General features: G+C 34.6%; 2 protein-coding genes across 5 annotated transcripts; both read right to left on the bottom strand.

Annotated features, from left to right (window-relative positions):
- Window positions 1-1,267: 1,267 nt before the first annotated feature.
- LOC121260975 lies at window positions 1,268-6,124 on the bottom strand. 4 transcript variants are annotated; one of them, XR_005939810.1, is made up of 4 exons: window positions 5,821-6,121; window positions 5,563-5,700; window positions 2,358-2,532; window positions 1,268-1,590 (listed from the first exon to the last, which is right to left on the bottom strand). XR_005939810.1 is itself a non-coding variant. In XM_041163098.1 (4 exons), the coding sequence occupies exons 1-4, from the start codon at window positions 5,981-5,983 to the stop codon at window positions 1,544-1,546; spliced, it is 534 nt and encodes a 177-aa protein (XP_041019032.1). In that variant the 5' UTR covers window positions 5,984-6,123; the 3' UTR covers window positions 1,268-1,543. The 4 variants fall into 4 exon arrangements, 3 of the variants coding, with proteins under 3 accessions (XP_041019032.1, XP_041019033.1, XP_041019031.1); XM_041163098.1 differs by having other exon boundaries at window positions 2,358-2,543; window positions 5,821-6,123; XM_041163099.1 differs by lacking the exon at window positions 2,358-2,532 and having other exon boundaries at window positions 5,821-6,119.
- Window positions 6,125-8,262: 2,138 nt separating this feature from the next.
- Window positions 8,263-13,194, bottom strand: LOC121260971 (very-long-chain aldehyde decarbonylase CER3-like). The gene is made up of 11 exons (XM_041163092.1): window positions 12,790-13,194; window positions 12,409-12,632; window positions 12,052-12,287; window positions 11,736-11,955; window positions 11,053-11,180; window positions 10,438-10,694; window positions 10,204-10,311; window positions 9,808-10,014; window positions 9,473-9,583; window positions 9,194-9,367; window positions 8,263-8,604 (listed from the first exon to the last, which is right to left on the bottom strand). Exons 1-11 carry the CDS (start codon window positions 12,838-12,840, stop codon window positions 8,440-8,442), a joined length of 1,881 nt encoding a protein of 626 aa, XP_041019026.1. The 5' UTR covers window positions 12,841-13,194; the 3' UTR covers window positions 8,263-8,439.
- Between the last annotated feature and the right edge of the window lie 1,958 nt (window positions 13,195-15,152).

Below are 15,152 nucleotides of genomic sequence, written 5' to 3'. Positions count from 1 at the left end.
CATCTCATCTTATCATTACAACTTTTTCAAATCTCTACATAAAATAAAATAAATAATTTAACTTTTTCAAATTCCAAAACAAAAATAATATTAAAAAATATATTCTAACAATATTTTATTCAACTTTTTAACTTTAATCTCAACTCATTTCATCTCATCTTTTCTCTTCTCCGAAAACAAACAAGCGCTAAATTTGATCAAGAAATCTGTCACTAATCTGTGGCTGTGAAAGATATCGGCATCTCTCGGGCAAGACAATATATTTACAGTGCCGACATGGTCCTCGCTACATGGGATTCTTTATCTGCTACATCTGCGCTACTGATTTCTACAGTAATCGGGTATGGCATAAGAACCCAAAAACTAATGTTGATTAATATTCGATCATGCAGAAATATATTTTATTGATCTTTTTATTCGTGGCACCACCAATGACATCAATGCTTCCCTACGATTCTCATTGTTCTGTTATGTTGTACAGAGAGAGATCTCCCAACGAAACGAGCACATTTCAATTGTTCTCGATCACCTAAAGCTAACCTGTCAGACTTATAAATGTTTTAGGGCAAGTGTTCTCAACTGGGCTTAATTGGATCGTCGACGAGGAACGAATAATATGCAGGTCTTAACCTTTCCCATAATCGCTCTTCAGCAAGCGACGATTCAAAAAAATGCTGTTCTTCAAATTAACTAAGGTTTAAACTTCTTTAAAGCATGATGCAGATCACACGAACAAACAAAGCAAAACAAAATCAGGGCCAGGATAAACGGCCACCCAGAAAACAATAAAAACACCACAAATAACAAGATTAAAACATTGCATAGATGATATATCTTTTCACAAGTACCGTTGGGCAGAGAGTAATCTCAAGCTCTGCTCTGTATCGAAGCATTCCGCATGGTAATGAGTCAGTGACAGATTATACAGCGAGCACGCAATCATCACATATTGATCACTCCCTTCAATCAAGTCAAGGGCATAACCACTAACCAGCCCTCCCGATTCATGTCATCATGCTGTTCCTGCACTGTCCAATCATTCTAAAGCGCAAAGTACATGTTTTTTCATCCTTGAAAAGACGTGCTTCGGCCCCCCAATGCATGATCTCTCGACGTTAAGTCATATCATTCAGATAATTACTCCCATTTTTAAAATATTCTGAATTCAGCAAAGGTGATTTTGATCAGAAATCGCTATAATTATGCAGGGAAGTTCAATTTGGAAGTGACTTCAATCGCCAATTCACACAACAGCAGCACGACCGTATTTGACGAACGAATTCAATGTCTTTCAATCCGAAACTCCTATTTAGCACCTCCTGAGTTCACCTTTAAAGGGGATGAATCTATGTCGGCGACAATTAACAGAAGCACTGCTACTCGTCTTCATAATAACAAACTATACAGACTCTTCATAACAAGAAACTTTACAGACTCATGGACAACATACCAGCATAAGTTTTACCAACAGTCTCACTAACTACGACATATAAATATAAGTACAAGATGCCTGTATATTTAAGTACATTGATGGAGAGAGTTTTCATTCAACAATGAACTTCCTCAGCTGTGAGTTGAGCTTTCCCTTTCCTGTGACGGACCAAAACCAGTTCCTCAATTCAGCCTCGTTTGTTTTTAGAGATGAAATGAGTTGAGATTAAAGTTAAAAAGTTGAATAAAATATTGTTAGAATATATTTTTTAATATTATTTTTGTTTTGAGATTTGAAAAAGTTGAATTATTTATTTTATTTTGTGTGGAGATTTGAGAAAGTTGTAATAATGAAGTGAGATGAGATGAGATGAGATGTTTCCTGAAAACAAGGCTTGATTTTAGTTTTCAAAATTTTGGATTTTACACTAACAAAATCAGAGGTCTTTGCAAAAGAAAAAGGCAAGCTGTACATCGAGGCACTCTTTTGTTTTCAAGAGAACTGCAAAAGTTTCTGGTGAAATATTAAAGAAGCCAATATCATAAAATCATTTCAAGAACCAATTTACCACTAACCCCATAATTTGTGGGCAGAAGTTTAATTAAAGTAATTGAGAAATCAGTCTCAACTGCCACCATGAGATGCATATGCATCGAATTAACTGTTGTTTGAGAAATCAGTCTCAACTACCGCCATGCATATGCATCAAATTGACTATTGCAGACACAGTCCTCTTAATACTCTTATGCTCTATCGGGCAATGAGACGTGTCAGAAAGAAACAAATACCAAACTGACAAAAGAAAAAATCTCAAAAAGCATCTCCACGTTACCGATAGTGCAGTAATGTCATGTATGACATGAAGAAATCAAATAATGAGCGAAGGGACAGACAACAGACCATGTCATGGGGTAAAGAATGTGACCTGAAACGGATGTAGAGTGACAGTTTTTGTAAACCATGTGCTTCACCATCTCTCCGTGCCCAAAAGTTTGTTCTTCAGAGATGCTAGTTTCGTGAAGAAAGCTCTTGGAGGTTTGATCCTTCCCTACTATATCTGATGACCAATCTGTTGGTTCATTGTCTTCCATGGTGACATTCTGTGTTGAAACTGCCATCGTCACCCTTTTCATGTACCATGAAGGTCCTGGAATATAATGAAACAAATAGTTCAAGTGATGATGAAACTCATTTTTAAACAAAAGTAATGGGGTATGGACTTCCAAGGGCTGACAGATGCATGGAAGCCCAACCATTCAGCCCATAACAGAACTTAGATTCATGGCAAAACTTCAACTAAGTATCAAATTGAACATGGAATGGGAAGATTGACTTGACGAGGAATGCGATCAGCTGAAAGATCGACTGACTTAACGGGCACTATGACATACTCCTCATTCAGACTCATTTTCGACCTCAAAATACCATCCTTCTGCAATTTTTTCCCTTTTCAGCCCAGGGTCATTTTTTCTAATGAGTAGCCCGAAGTCATTTCATGCCCTACATTTTCGTTTTGGTCCTTTTCAGTGATCTACTAGACGTGATTTTTCTGCATCTCTAATCTCCATGCTTATCATATATTCTGCTATCATATATAACAGTAAAAACCACAAAAAAAATTTTATATTCTGCTATGATTGAGGAACCTAATCCTTACAAATATTTCGTAGGTCCAATGTCTCTTATATGATGTCATTAATCCCAAACCATGAGGATTCAAAATGTCGTGACGGTTAGTCATGCTTTCCTTGCCTCTGCTATGACACCATGTCGACTAACTTAAAAAAAAATAAGAAATTCATGACCATCATTTCTCATAAGTAATGATTCCATTCAATTGCAGTCCCAAAAAAAGGAAGAAAAATACAGGTGGTAGATGAAATAAGGAAGAGGAAAGTGAAGGAAACGAAAAAAGGATAAGAAAATGAACCATGATTATGGTAGTAAAGCTTGGTAATAGATGAGGTTGAAGTCTGGATATTTGTTGCAGCATAAGGCTCGAAGGGGTATAAGAAAAACTGAGATGTTGAAGGGGATGTGTGGACCAATGATGACAAACCAGCAAAAGATCAAACTCTTTTCGGGCAAACTCTGCTTTTATAGAAAAAGAAACACGCAACTCCTGATAAAAATGGTAATAACCAACAGATGAATCCTAAAAGACATAAAATTCCTAAAACACCCAATTGCAACCTGATGATAATCCTATTCCCCAACAAACAACTAATAACAAATACTCCTAAATAAATTCAATTCTAACACAACTCTATTTCCTCAACTGCTCAGCCACCAATGGACTCCTTAGAAATGACCTTCACATTGCTTGTGGAGTCCTTTATGGAAAATTGCTTCTTCTGACGAGTCAGCAGCAGCAGATCAGCATGAATTCTATCGCATGACTTGTCTGCTAAAACGAAATTGTAAACATCACCTCAAACACTTGTTATGCAGACTTGATCAACTATGCAAAACTGCACAATCTTAGCCCTTCTTGCTCTGTTGAAATTTTTTTTTTTCCTTTTTCCTGTTTAAGTTTCTTTTGTGTCTTTCAAACAAGAAAAAGCTTTCAACATTTATCAAAGGTATCAAGAAGGCGGCAATTCATAAAATCCTAAAATATTAGTTCTGTAAGGAAAGTAACATTTTCATCATCCACAAAATTTCTTCCATGTCAGGGAGACTCAAATTTTGCAAACCCTTTAGCACTCAATACAAATGCAGGGTAGAGTTCCTAGCAGCAGCCTTGACTCATCACTTGTTAATTTGTAAATGTTCAGCAAAGCCACATCTCATCCATTTCATTGTGGTTTTCATATGCTTTCCTTCTTCTGTCGGAGAAAAACTCCCTTCCAACCATGAAATAGGTTATCATCCATTCATCCTTTTAGGGGAAAAAATATTAGGTTACCTAGAAAAGTGAGATGATTTGAGAATTATGATTTCAAGATGGGGTAATCTTCAACCTCACAACGAAAATATTATGATCATCAATGGACTCCCAGTGTGAGGTCACCCTCTCTAATTTTTCAACATGACCTGGACTTTGGTTTTTGTGCTTAATTTTGGACTTGTTGAAACCTGACTTCAGCACTTCACATAATCAGACTGCATTATAAAAGTGACCTCACAGTGAGACAAACTCCCTTAATTTCTGTTGGAGTTGTCCCACATCAGTTGTGGAAGGAGTAGGTGGTCAGTTTATAAGTGTGAGAGAAAGCCTTACCTCTTGAGCTAGCTTTTGGGGTTGAGAGAGACCCAAGACCACCCAAGTACACTGGTACCAGGGCAGGTTTACCAATAGTCTCGGCCCAACAATCCGTGGGAGAAATGGGTTGTCGCTGCTCCGACCCAGGGCCCGATGTGTGAGAGTGAGATTTGTGATAGTGCTAAACTCATTCAGCTGTGTGCTCTGGAATTTCAGGTTACATTCACCAATTTCGCCCCAAACCCAACTAAACAGAGTAATGGTAAGAGTAATTTGGCCAACCCACAGATACATTTCGTTCAGTTCATCATAACAGGAGCAATCTTTTTAGTTTGCTCCATGCGTGTTATATAAAATGGTGAAGCATTATTCTTCAAGGGAGAAAAGTAACTGGACTGCTTCTCCCAACCCAGCCTTCCCCTCCTCCTGTGCAAGTGCGCACACAGAGTAGCATGCACAGAGATTAAGACAAAGGCATACTTTTTTACCTGACATTTAAACTTGTAATAGGTTTGCTTAAAAAAAATCTTATTACCAATGTAATAATGGGGAGGACACATTTGAAACTCACGTATAAGGGAGGTTTGAATAGTGAATTGAAATGAAATGAAATAAAAGTTGAATAAAATATTGTTAGAATATTATTTTTTAATATTATTATAGTTTTGGAATTTAAAAATGTTGAATTGTTTATTATATTTTGAGTAGAAATTTGAGAAAATTGTAATAATTAGATTAGATGAGTTGAAATGAGTTAAGGGATTTCTTGATCCAAACCAGGCCTAAGAATTGCATAATAAATTGCTCTTTACCATTGCTAATGCAATTTGAAATCCAAGATCAAAAGTTCCAACTTATTTACCATTTAAATTTAAAAATAAAAAATAAAAAAGCAAACGGCATAGGATATGTAAACTATACGTACCTGTAGGAAGAGGACTAATTGATCGAGGAGGATCAACCAATGGAGCATACATATAGGTATCACACTTCAGATACTCCCCAATCTTCTCGATTAACCTTTTGTTCTTGTTTTCTCTGGTGGGTTCTCTCACTTCCGCTCCTAAGATCGCAAATTCCAATATATTGAAGCAAATATTTATAATACCCCACAAGCAACACTTTAAAATAAAACCTAAAGATATAATCGAAAAAGGGAAAAAAAAAAAAAAAAGGTAATTACTTTCAGCAGAAGAACGAAGAGTCTTAGATTGGGAAGAGATGAGAGGAGCAAACATGTAAGAATCCGATCTGAGATAGTCTACTACTTTCTTGAGCAGCTTTTTCTTGCTACGCTTAGTGGGCTTTCTCTTCTGTACTCCACGCAACGCTTTCTTCTTCTCCATCTCCTGTTTGGTTCGGGAGAAACAAAACCAGTGAAAAAAGCGCTATCACACACTTCCTATTTCTTTTTTCCTTTCTTCTGCGTTTCGTAAACAAACTTTGGTGGTGAGAAAGTTGTGGCGGTTGGGAACGTTGGAAACAGGTGTCTGTTGCTAAGATCCTTTGGGTGTCGTTTCTGAGTTGAGTTGAGGTTTCCAAGATTCACGCGACACGTGGTGAGGTGAAAATTCTGTGACCGCTATATGCTTGGATACATCAGAATTTTTTATTTTATATGAAAGATTAAAATATTATTTTTTAATAAATTATTATTTTAAAATTTAAAAAAGTTAAATTAAGTTTTAAAAATTTGAATTTTTTATTATATTTTATATAAAAAATAAAAAAAATTATAATAATGAAATGAGACGAAATGAAAATTTTATATCTCATCTTAATTACCAAACATATTATATTTTATACTTCCTAATTCTGCTGCTTATCATTTTTTTTTATGTCATCTTTTTAATATTTATTTATATGATATTAAATGACAGACTTAAAAGTAAAATATAATAAATAATTTTTAATTATTTAATTTCACATCATAAGATAATAAAAAAATGATTATAAAAGAGTTAATGAATAGCATTATTCGATAAAAAATACTAAATGTATTTACGAAAAATTTATTGTTAGTGAAGGGTCATTTTAAATTCGAAATAAGTAGTGAAGGGTCATTTTCTCGTACAAATGTGATTGTTAGTGAAGTTAGACAATCCTATGAATTATTTCAAGAGATTCAACAGCAGCAAATGCAAATGCATGTATTAGTAGCAGTGTCTCGTAGCAAATGGAAAGGTCCATGTGATGAGTTTTTTTTTTTAGGCCAACTGGAATATAGGCTACAGCACTTAATACATGTGCTCAAACAATAGGTGTTGAAGTCATTATATATGAACTTTATATGGCAGTCATATATAATGAAGTCAAACAATAGCTCAGACAATTGTCTTATATGGACTATAAAATTATTCATATCTATCGCGAAGGTAATATTTTAATTGATTTTCTTACTAAGCAATGTGCTGAGAGTTTAAATACGAAATAGATTGATGACATTGATACTTTATCTAGTCGGTTAAGAGGCATTCTTCGCATAGACAAAATTGATTTTACTTATTTGAGATTATCAAAGTGAGGTATTTGGTTTTTGCTTCTCGTCTCTTTGTTATTTTCTTATATGTGTGATTTCTTTCAGGTTAGTTTCTTAGGGTTATTCTTTTTATGTGGTTTGTAATTTTTTAGCTTTCTTAATTTATGGTTGGATCTTTTGGTTTTTGATACTAGGATTTTGGTTTTTATGCTTATTTGTAACCTCCAAGTACTTGGTTGTAACTACAGTTTTCATATGTTAAAAGTGAGAACTATCAATAAAATTAAGGTATCGTCTTCTCCTTAAATATATATATATATATTTCAACATAGTGTAGACAGTGAAGTATCATGTTCTTAATCAATGAATTTATCAGAGTATTTATTCTCAAAAACAAACATAAAAAATTCTGCTGCTTCGTTTAGTGGGCATCGGTAATCAGTTATGCTAACGTGGGAAAATAGTTTACAAATTGATTTTGGGTCTTATTTGATTCAGAGTTAGGTATGGGCTCTTCATACAACGGGCCCGGTTTTCATTAAGAATACTGGGGAATGAGTACTTACACAGAGATTGGAAATTTGGAAGGATATTCATATCCTTTTGTTTGGTGGTAGAAAATACATAAGAGTTTCACTAAATAGGGTCAAGATTCCTAAAAGCCTCGAAGTCTTTTCTTAATTTTTTTTTCCCCAAAAAGCCAATAATTTAATTTTTAATAATATAGCAAAAAAAAAATCCTTTAGTATTTATTCCAAGAGACATAATTATCCTAAATTTTACTTGTCGAAGATCATCAATAATAATTAGCACCAGCCAATTATAATGCAATTTAAATATGTTTATGGAATTTAAATAACTAGGGATTCGTGGAAATTATTTTTTTCATCCAAGCATTGAGAAACTTGTTACTTATTCATTAGAACTTGGTTCAGGTTGTCGTTATTTTTCAGCTAGCTCCTTCGTTAGTTTATATAAGTAGAATATAATTGAAATATTACAGAGAGAAATGATAATGTCGCGAGTATGCAAATACTATGTAATCACTTTGAAAATAGTGAATAAATACGAGACCCACATAAAAAAATTAATTTTTAAATAGTAGATCTTACTCTTTTTCAAAGCGGCGTTTATGCACTCCCTGTCTATAGAATTACTCAATTGATTATATATAACACAGTTTATTTGAGTTGGCTTACAATATTATAATTATGCCACAAAGAAACATAAGTAGAGAAGTCTAGAATTCAATACAACAATCGCCTCTTCTTCCATTTAATTCCTTCAAATATTTGAGGGTGCATGTGGTATCAAACTTAATAATTAGCTTGAAGACACGGGCCTAAGACCGTGTTTTAATGCTGCATTCCAAACAAGGTCGATCCGGTCGACGTCAATCGCCCCGACTTCATGGTGAGTCCAACCTTCAAGCAGATGAACCACTCCCCCCGCATGGCATGCATGCACTACTCCTCTAGCCATCGTATACTGCAAGTTATAACAGTACATGCAGTGGCAGCTAATTGTGAGCCAAAAGAAAAAAAAAAAAAAAAAATCTGAAAAATATTTTAAGCAAATTAAGAAGAAGATTGTTGAATAAGTACTTGATTTAAAGCGATGCTTCAAATATATATATATATATATATATATATAATATTTTATAATGAAAAAATTAAACCACATAAGTTTGTGAAATCTCTTAATTTGTAGTTAAAAGTATTTTTCAAGAAGATTTTGCTCTTAATTAATTGATTGATTGTCCTTTTTCTGTGTTAAACCATTCAAGTTTTCATTATTTCTAATTTTGTATGGTGGATTCTATGTCATGCAGCAAGAATAAATTGGTATTAATTTACATGATGATGAGAGAGTGTGAGAAGTCCCCGAAAGACCTCCCATGCAATATGTTTTTCATGTTGGCCTGGCCTTCTACTACTCGCCACAATTAAGCAATATTATTAATATTGCATGCATGCGTTTTGTTTTCTCTTTAATGTTACAAGGCATTTTCATTATAAGAAGAAATCAGAAAGACAACACAAATTTATAATTAGTAGAGTGGTGCATGAATGCTCACCTCGCAACATCCAAGCCCTTGTACATCATCGGGTAGTCTCATGGCAGCAAGATCACCGTAAGTGCAGTCTCTTCTGAAGGAAAAGATGGGAGGAACCACGAATTGATGGAAGTGTGTTCCAGGTGGTGCCCAATTCTGCTCTCTTGGTGTGATCCATTTCCCAACTATCCATGTCTACAATTCATCACCAATCAAGCATGCATATATTACTAAAAATCACGCATTTATACTTCAAGTTCTCGAGAGGCTTTTTCTTTCCTAAATTACATCATGTTATACCTTGCAGTTTCGTGCTGCTTGGTACTTTGTCACTTGGACCAGGTAGCTCTGACAATCCACTGGAGCTTCCTTCTGAATTTTTTGAAATCTTTCTGCCGATAGAGTCAGCATCTGAAAATTTTCCCACCCAATCAGAGTTTAGGTACATAACAAGCTAGCTAGCTAGCTTTTCTCATCGAGTCATCATTGTGAATGCCAATATTTGCCGTATAGATATATTGGGATTCATTCTTAATTATACCAGTCAATTTTTTGGAGCATTTGTTTTGTTAAGGAGATTATTTAGCGAAACAAATAAAAGAGAAGATTAAAGAGAAGAGAGAGAGAAAACTTACGAGGACTCTCACTCTCTTTCGGCAAAGGTAGAGAGCAATGGCTCTGCCAAGCTTGGAAGTAGCTCCTGTTAAATATACCTCCTCAACGTTCTTAGGTAGGTCGTTGAGAATAACTGCGGCGGTCAAGGTGTTTCCATGGACAACTCGAACGTTAAGATTCGGGTGCTTGTTTACAAACAGTGTTCCACCCCCGTTGAGTGCTTCATTCTGCACAGAAAATTTGAAAGAAAAATATATTTAAGGTTCAATACTGATGGGAATAAGAAGATCAGTGCACGACTGATTATTTAAGGTTTTTCCAACTTACAATAATCGAATTTCTTTATTAAAATGAATTTTACTGTTACCCTGAAGATTGGCATGGATTATAAATGAGATGAATACCAACCAACCAACCTTATTCAATGCAGCAAGGCTAATGACTTTTATCCCAAGTTTGTCTGCCCTGAGGATGGCCTGCTCAATGTGTTTGTTGATGCCCTCCCTAGCAAATGGTAAGAAATACTGCATAGTATAAAAAGCACCGGATGATTGAGATCTTTGTTAGCACAGATATCTATCTAATCAGCAATATAAAAATTAGCAGTAGAAGTCATTAATTGGAAGGAAAAACTTGGAATGTAAGCAGACCTGAAAGCCAAACCTGGGCACAGCCCAGGTCTGGTGCAAACGGCCTCTGAGTTTGTACAATGAGTAGACAAAAGTTTTAGATCCAGCCCACATCATGAGCAACGCTAACAGTGCCAGGGGCCACAACGGGATCATGAACAATCTCGTAGAGAATGGCAATGTTGCAAAAGATCGGAAAACGAATGGTGAGTGCAAAGCCGCCGAGACATCCACAACATGGGCCAGGAAAACAAAATCCGGTACCCTTCCTGATTTTCCTGCATTCATATATTTATATTTCGGTAAAGAAGAGTTAAACCTTTTTAGAAATGTGCCCACCTATTAATAATTGGATTTCCCAGAAAAGTCTTTAAAAAAATGTGAAAAAAAAAAAAAAGAGAGAGAGAGAGAATGGTGTTGGAAGTGTTAGAAATCCTTGTCAGTGCCATTACTGCACTACTTTCGAGTCTCAGAGGTACTTTTATTATTTCAATGATCCATTAAAATGCATATGGATGGAGGAGGCATTAGTGGTGCATGGTTTGTGAGAAGTGCCCCACATTAGATCTCAACCAACACCTAGCTACTTGTGGGCTAGTGATTGGTTGTATTTTGTTGAAATTAGGCCGAACCCACCTAGATTTGAGCTTATTTCCTTGTGCAGCTCCCATGATTTTCCGTTGAGTGTCTTCCATATTGCATCAAAGAGAGGCATAAAGAGGCAGAAATTGGTACCCATCTCTGTGTGGTGCAAACTGTGATATCTGCACAGCATGAAAAACTAGTGAATCGGTAAAATCCATAAGCAATATCATAATTAAAACAGAAACAAAAAGGCTTCCCAATATGATGTTCACGAGCAAATAATCATTTCATTTGACGTCCGACAAACAGCAACCACACCTTATAAGAAAAATTCTATCGTAAGTCTCATACACCACACACGACACTTTTTTTATTATTTTTGATTTTTTTTTTATATATCAAATGTGTGGTATATAGATGATGAGTATAAGAATTCAATTATTTTAAGAAAAATAAAACCAAAATAAATAAAAGAAAGTATAGTGTGTGGGGCTTATTAACAGCAAAGCTCCACCTTTATATAGAACAACTACGTACATGCGTGAAAGTAAATGCTACCTTCCATATAGTTCCTTTTTTGTGAGGGACTGTTATTAATAGGAAGGGCTTGATGATCTCTTTGGTAATCAGAACGAAAATCGTATTAATTTTAGGAAATTAGGTAATCATCATCATGTAAAGTTGCAAGAATTGAAAATATTAAGAGTGCACGTTATTGAATAATTAATGCTTACGTTGGTGTGTAGAGAAGATATCTAAGAAAGGGAATGGTCTTGAAAATTTGATACGGAACAACTTCAACATTGCAATGCCCCAAGCATCTCAGAAAATCAAAGATTAAAACATAGGAATAGATTGTGATCATCGATCCATATCCCATTAAAGAAGCCCCCAGAATCGGAATTCCAATGATCACTGCTAGCATAAGATGCTCCAAAAATGTTGCATGTCCAGCTGCAACAAAATGACAAGTAAATTATAATTAGGAAAGGAAAAAAAAAATTAATATCGAGTTTTATCAATTAATTTATTGAGCTGTCAGTGTGTCACCTGTGAAGGGCTGGGGTACAGGAGAGGAATGGTGAAGTGAATGGTAATGGGTAAAAAACGAGTTCCCATGGAGTACGTATCTATGCATCCAATAATAAAGAGGCTCTGAAACAGCCATATGAAGTGTCATAACAGCAATAAATCCTTTCGTGTTCCAGAAGGGAAGATTCGCAGGGAATGGAAACATGTAGAAGGCCATGGAGGCAATTAATGCTTGAAGAATAATGAAATTATCCCTGTAAAAATGAGAGTTTAAAAAATTAATGAGGAAGTACTGGATTAATTCAGCTAGATAGAGCAAATTAACCCATTGATTTCATAAATCATAAAGCTGAATTATTTATAGGAAATTAGTACCAGTCCCATTCCTTGTCAATCTGCTTGAAATCAACCCCATGTTCAAGAATCCGGAAATTTCTCTTTAGGAAAAGCATGTTACTGTAAGAGCTCCATAGCTGATGAATTAAACCTCTGAGTGCACACATGACCAGAATATGGAGGCACCAACTATATTCGGAGGCTTCCTGATCATGAAATCTTGAATACAGAACTTTCGCAAGAAAAGGTCCATATAGCAGATACTTCCACATACAAAGAAAACATCATATGATGTTAGGGAAATCAACAAACATTCACAGAAGAGAGAGAGAGAGAGAGAGAGAATCCAATTCAAAACTCAATCGAAACTAGCTTTAACACTAAGCAGGGTGGAAACATAAGCTATTTGTAATTTCATACCTTGAAGCAGCCCAAGTTCTCCCAGGGCCAAGCTGACAAAGGAGCAACCATTTTTCTCTACAAGTAACAAGACAAGAAACTCAACCTTCTTTGGTCTCCTGGCCTTTGATCTCCTTATATATTTTTACAAGATATATGTATGATCCTGTTGTTGCGATAGGTTCTTTTTTCGATTTTTTGACGAACGTACACAGTATAATCTTTATAATGTGGCAGCCCAAGATAGCGATGGAGCTGTAAAGAACCAGGAAAAAGAGGCCCCAGGTTTCAGGACTCCCAAGACTGCATAAAGGATCCGGGATCCCAGAGAGAGAGAGAGAGAGAGAGAGAGAGAGAGAGAGAGATGCACTTGCGTTTCCCAATTTGCCTGTCTTTCTAATTTGCTACTGGACTTCAAGACCTCAAAGGCACATACTTATAGCTAGCCTACAAGACATACGAGTGTTACATCCAATACACCACAGTGAGATCTGTATCTATATATCTCCTTTTTTATCTTCATTCTTGTTGTGTAACTACGTGTATATATATATATATATATATATATATATATATATATAGGCATGGTGATGCACAGAAGTCAGTATTCGTCAATCATGGAAGCGGTGTGTTTGTTTGAATTTCAACGCGTCTAATTAAAATTTCACACCCTCAAATTAGCATAGCTGTAGGGATGGCCGACTAACTTCCCTCCCCAAGGAATTAATGTTTCGTATGGCTGGGGAGTAGGGGGGTGGTACTTCGCGGCTGGGGTCCATTTGTAACACTGCTCTACGCGTGGCTCTTTTTCCTTTTTTTTTTTTTTTTTTTTTTTTTTTTAAAAGCAACAAAATATTTAGAGCAGTGGGCCGGACTGGGCTCTCCTACAAGATTAACGTAAACAAGACTGCTACTTCTTCAGAATATATAAATATAATTAGATATTAATTATTGCTTCACTTGGAATCTAATATATCATTTTATGGACCCCCTAGCTTGCTTCCTCGTTATTAATATTATTCCATTTTAATATATATTAAAAAAACAATTATGTTGTGAACATGATTTTAGAGCTTAATTAATATATATATATATACAATGTATTGTTTTAATTTACTGCAGGCCGTTAGGCACTCTCTCTTCCCTAGTACGTAGTACTACTGTTTGTGCTAGCTAGCAGCTTCTGTTCGGTCGATGATTCTCAACTGGGAGAGCTGGCTTGCACTTTATCATCGTTGATTATGTTGCATGCATGCCTGATGTACTATACGTACGACCTTGATTGGTCAATCTGGTTCTACTCTCTATTTTCATTAGGGTGGTACTAATGTGCCGCTCAGTTTTGGTTTTTAGAGTGTGTTGATTAGTATAAATTTTATTTTTTATTTTTTTAAAATATTTTTATTTAAAAAATTATGTTAATACACTAATAATCATTTTCTTACTTAGTAAGTGAAAAAAAAATTAAATACATGAGTGGTTAAAATGATAAGACAAAATGAGGCGGTATAGTTAGTTCTGCTATATACAGTCATTTTTGTGTATTTTTTGTACATTCTATTGAAGTGATTGGTCAAAATAATTATTTTATATTAAAAAAAAAACTTAACCAATCACATTAATAAAATAAATAAAGAGTACGCAAAAATTACTAACATAAATTTTTTGTATCATTAAATATGATGCCTCCTCGAGTCTTGTAGTGTAGCACAAGTCGTATGAAATTGGTGCTATTTTTGGTAAAAGATAGCATAGCTAGTCAGAGTCCAACCAACTGAAGAAAAACTTGTTCGCATTTATGTTAATCAAATAAAAAGAAAAAACTTGTAAGGGCTTGTTTATAAATAGATTTTATTTTAAAATTATCATCTCATTTTATTTCTTTTTTAAATATAATTTAAATATAAAATTTCCAAACGAATTATTATAATTTTTTCAAATTTAAAAAAAAAATAAAAAATAATCAATTTTTTCACATTTCCAAATAAAAATTATATTATAACATTATTTTAATTTTATAATATTTTTTATTCAATTTTTTCCCTTTCTTTTTTTAAAATTTTTAAAATACTCAATTCAAATTATCTTATTATTATTTATAAATTATTTTTTTATTCTATATAAATTTTTCATCTATTTTTTCCTCTTCAAAATATCTTACTTGTCTTCGAGGTTATTTATAAGACAAAACAAAAAACAAAAAACATAACGCCCATGTGGTACACGCATTGAATCCTTTCTGATAAAACAAATAATCTGCCATTCGTTTTTGACTAGTCATATTAATTACCATAGCAGCGGTCGGCATGCTTTCCATTCTCCCAACTCCCACCTAATTCGTTACTAACGATTTAAAACCTAATTCGTTACAAACGATTTAAAGA

This window comes from Juglans microcarpa x Juglans regia, chromosome 4D (assembly GCF_004785595.1).
Source record: "Juglans microcarpa x Juglans regia isolate MS1-56 chromosome 4D, Jm3101_v1.0, whole genome shotgun sequence".
Classification (NCBI taxonomy): Eukaryota; Viridiplantae; Streptophyta; class Magnoliopsida; order Fagales; family Juglandaceae; genus Juglans; species Juglans microcarpa x Juglans regia.
This window is presented reverse-complemented; position numbering and strand designations above follow the sequence as displayed.

What these genes read in the sequence shown, in the direction of transcription:
- LOC121260971 (XM_041163092.1), bottom strand. Translation starts at nt 12,840, where the DNA reads ATGGTTGCTCCTTTGTCAGCTTGGCCCTGGGAGAACTTGGGCTGCTTC. An exon ending in TGTACCCCAGCCCTTCACAG is followed by an intron (nt 11,956 to 12,051) that starts GTGACACACTGA and finishes ATTTTGTTGCAG; the next exon opens with CTGGACATGCAACATTTTTG. An exon ending in TATCTTCTCTACACACCAAC is followed by an intron (nt 11,181 to 11,735) that starts GTAAGCATTAAT and finishes CATGCTGTGCAG; the next exon opens with ATATCACAGTTTGCACCACA.
- LOC121260975 (XM_041163097.1), bottom strand. Translation starts at nt 5,983, where the DNA reads ATGGAGAAGAAGAAAGCGTTGCGTGGAGTACAGAAGAGAAAGCCCACT. An exon ending in TCTTCGTTCTTCTGCTGAAA is followed by an intron (nt 5,701 to 5,820) that starts GTAATTACCTTT and finishes TTGCGATCTTAG; the next exon opens with GAGCGGAAGTGAGAGAACCC. An exon ending in AATTAGTCCTCTTCCTACAG is followed by an intron (nt 2,544 to 5,562) that starts GTACGTATAGTT and finishes TGACGATGGCAG; the next exon opens with TTTCAACACAGAATGTCACC.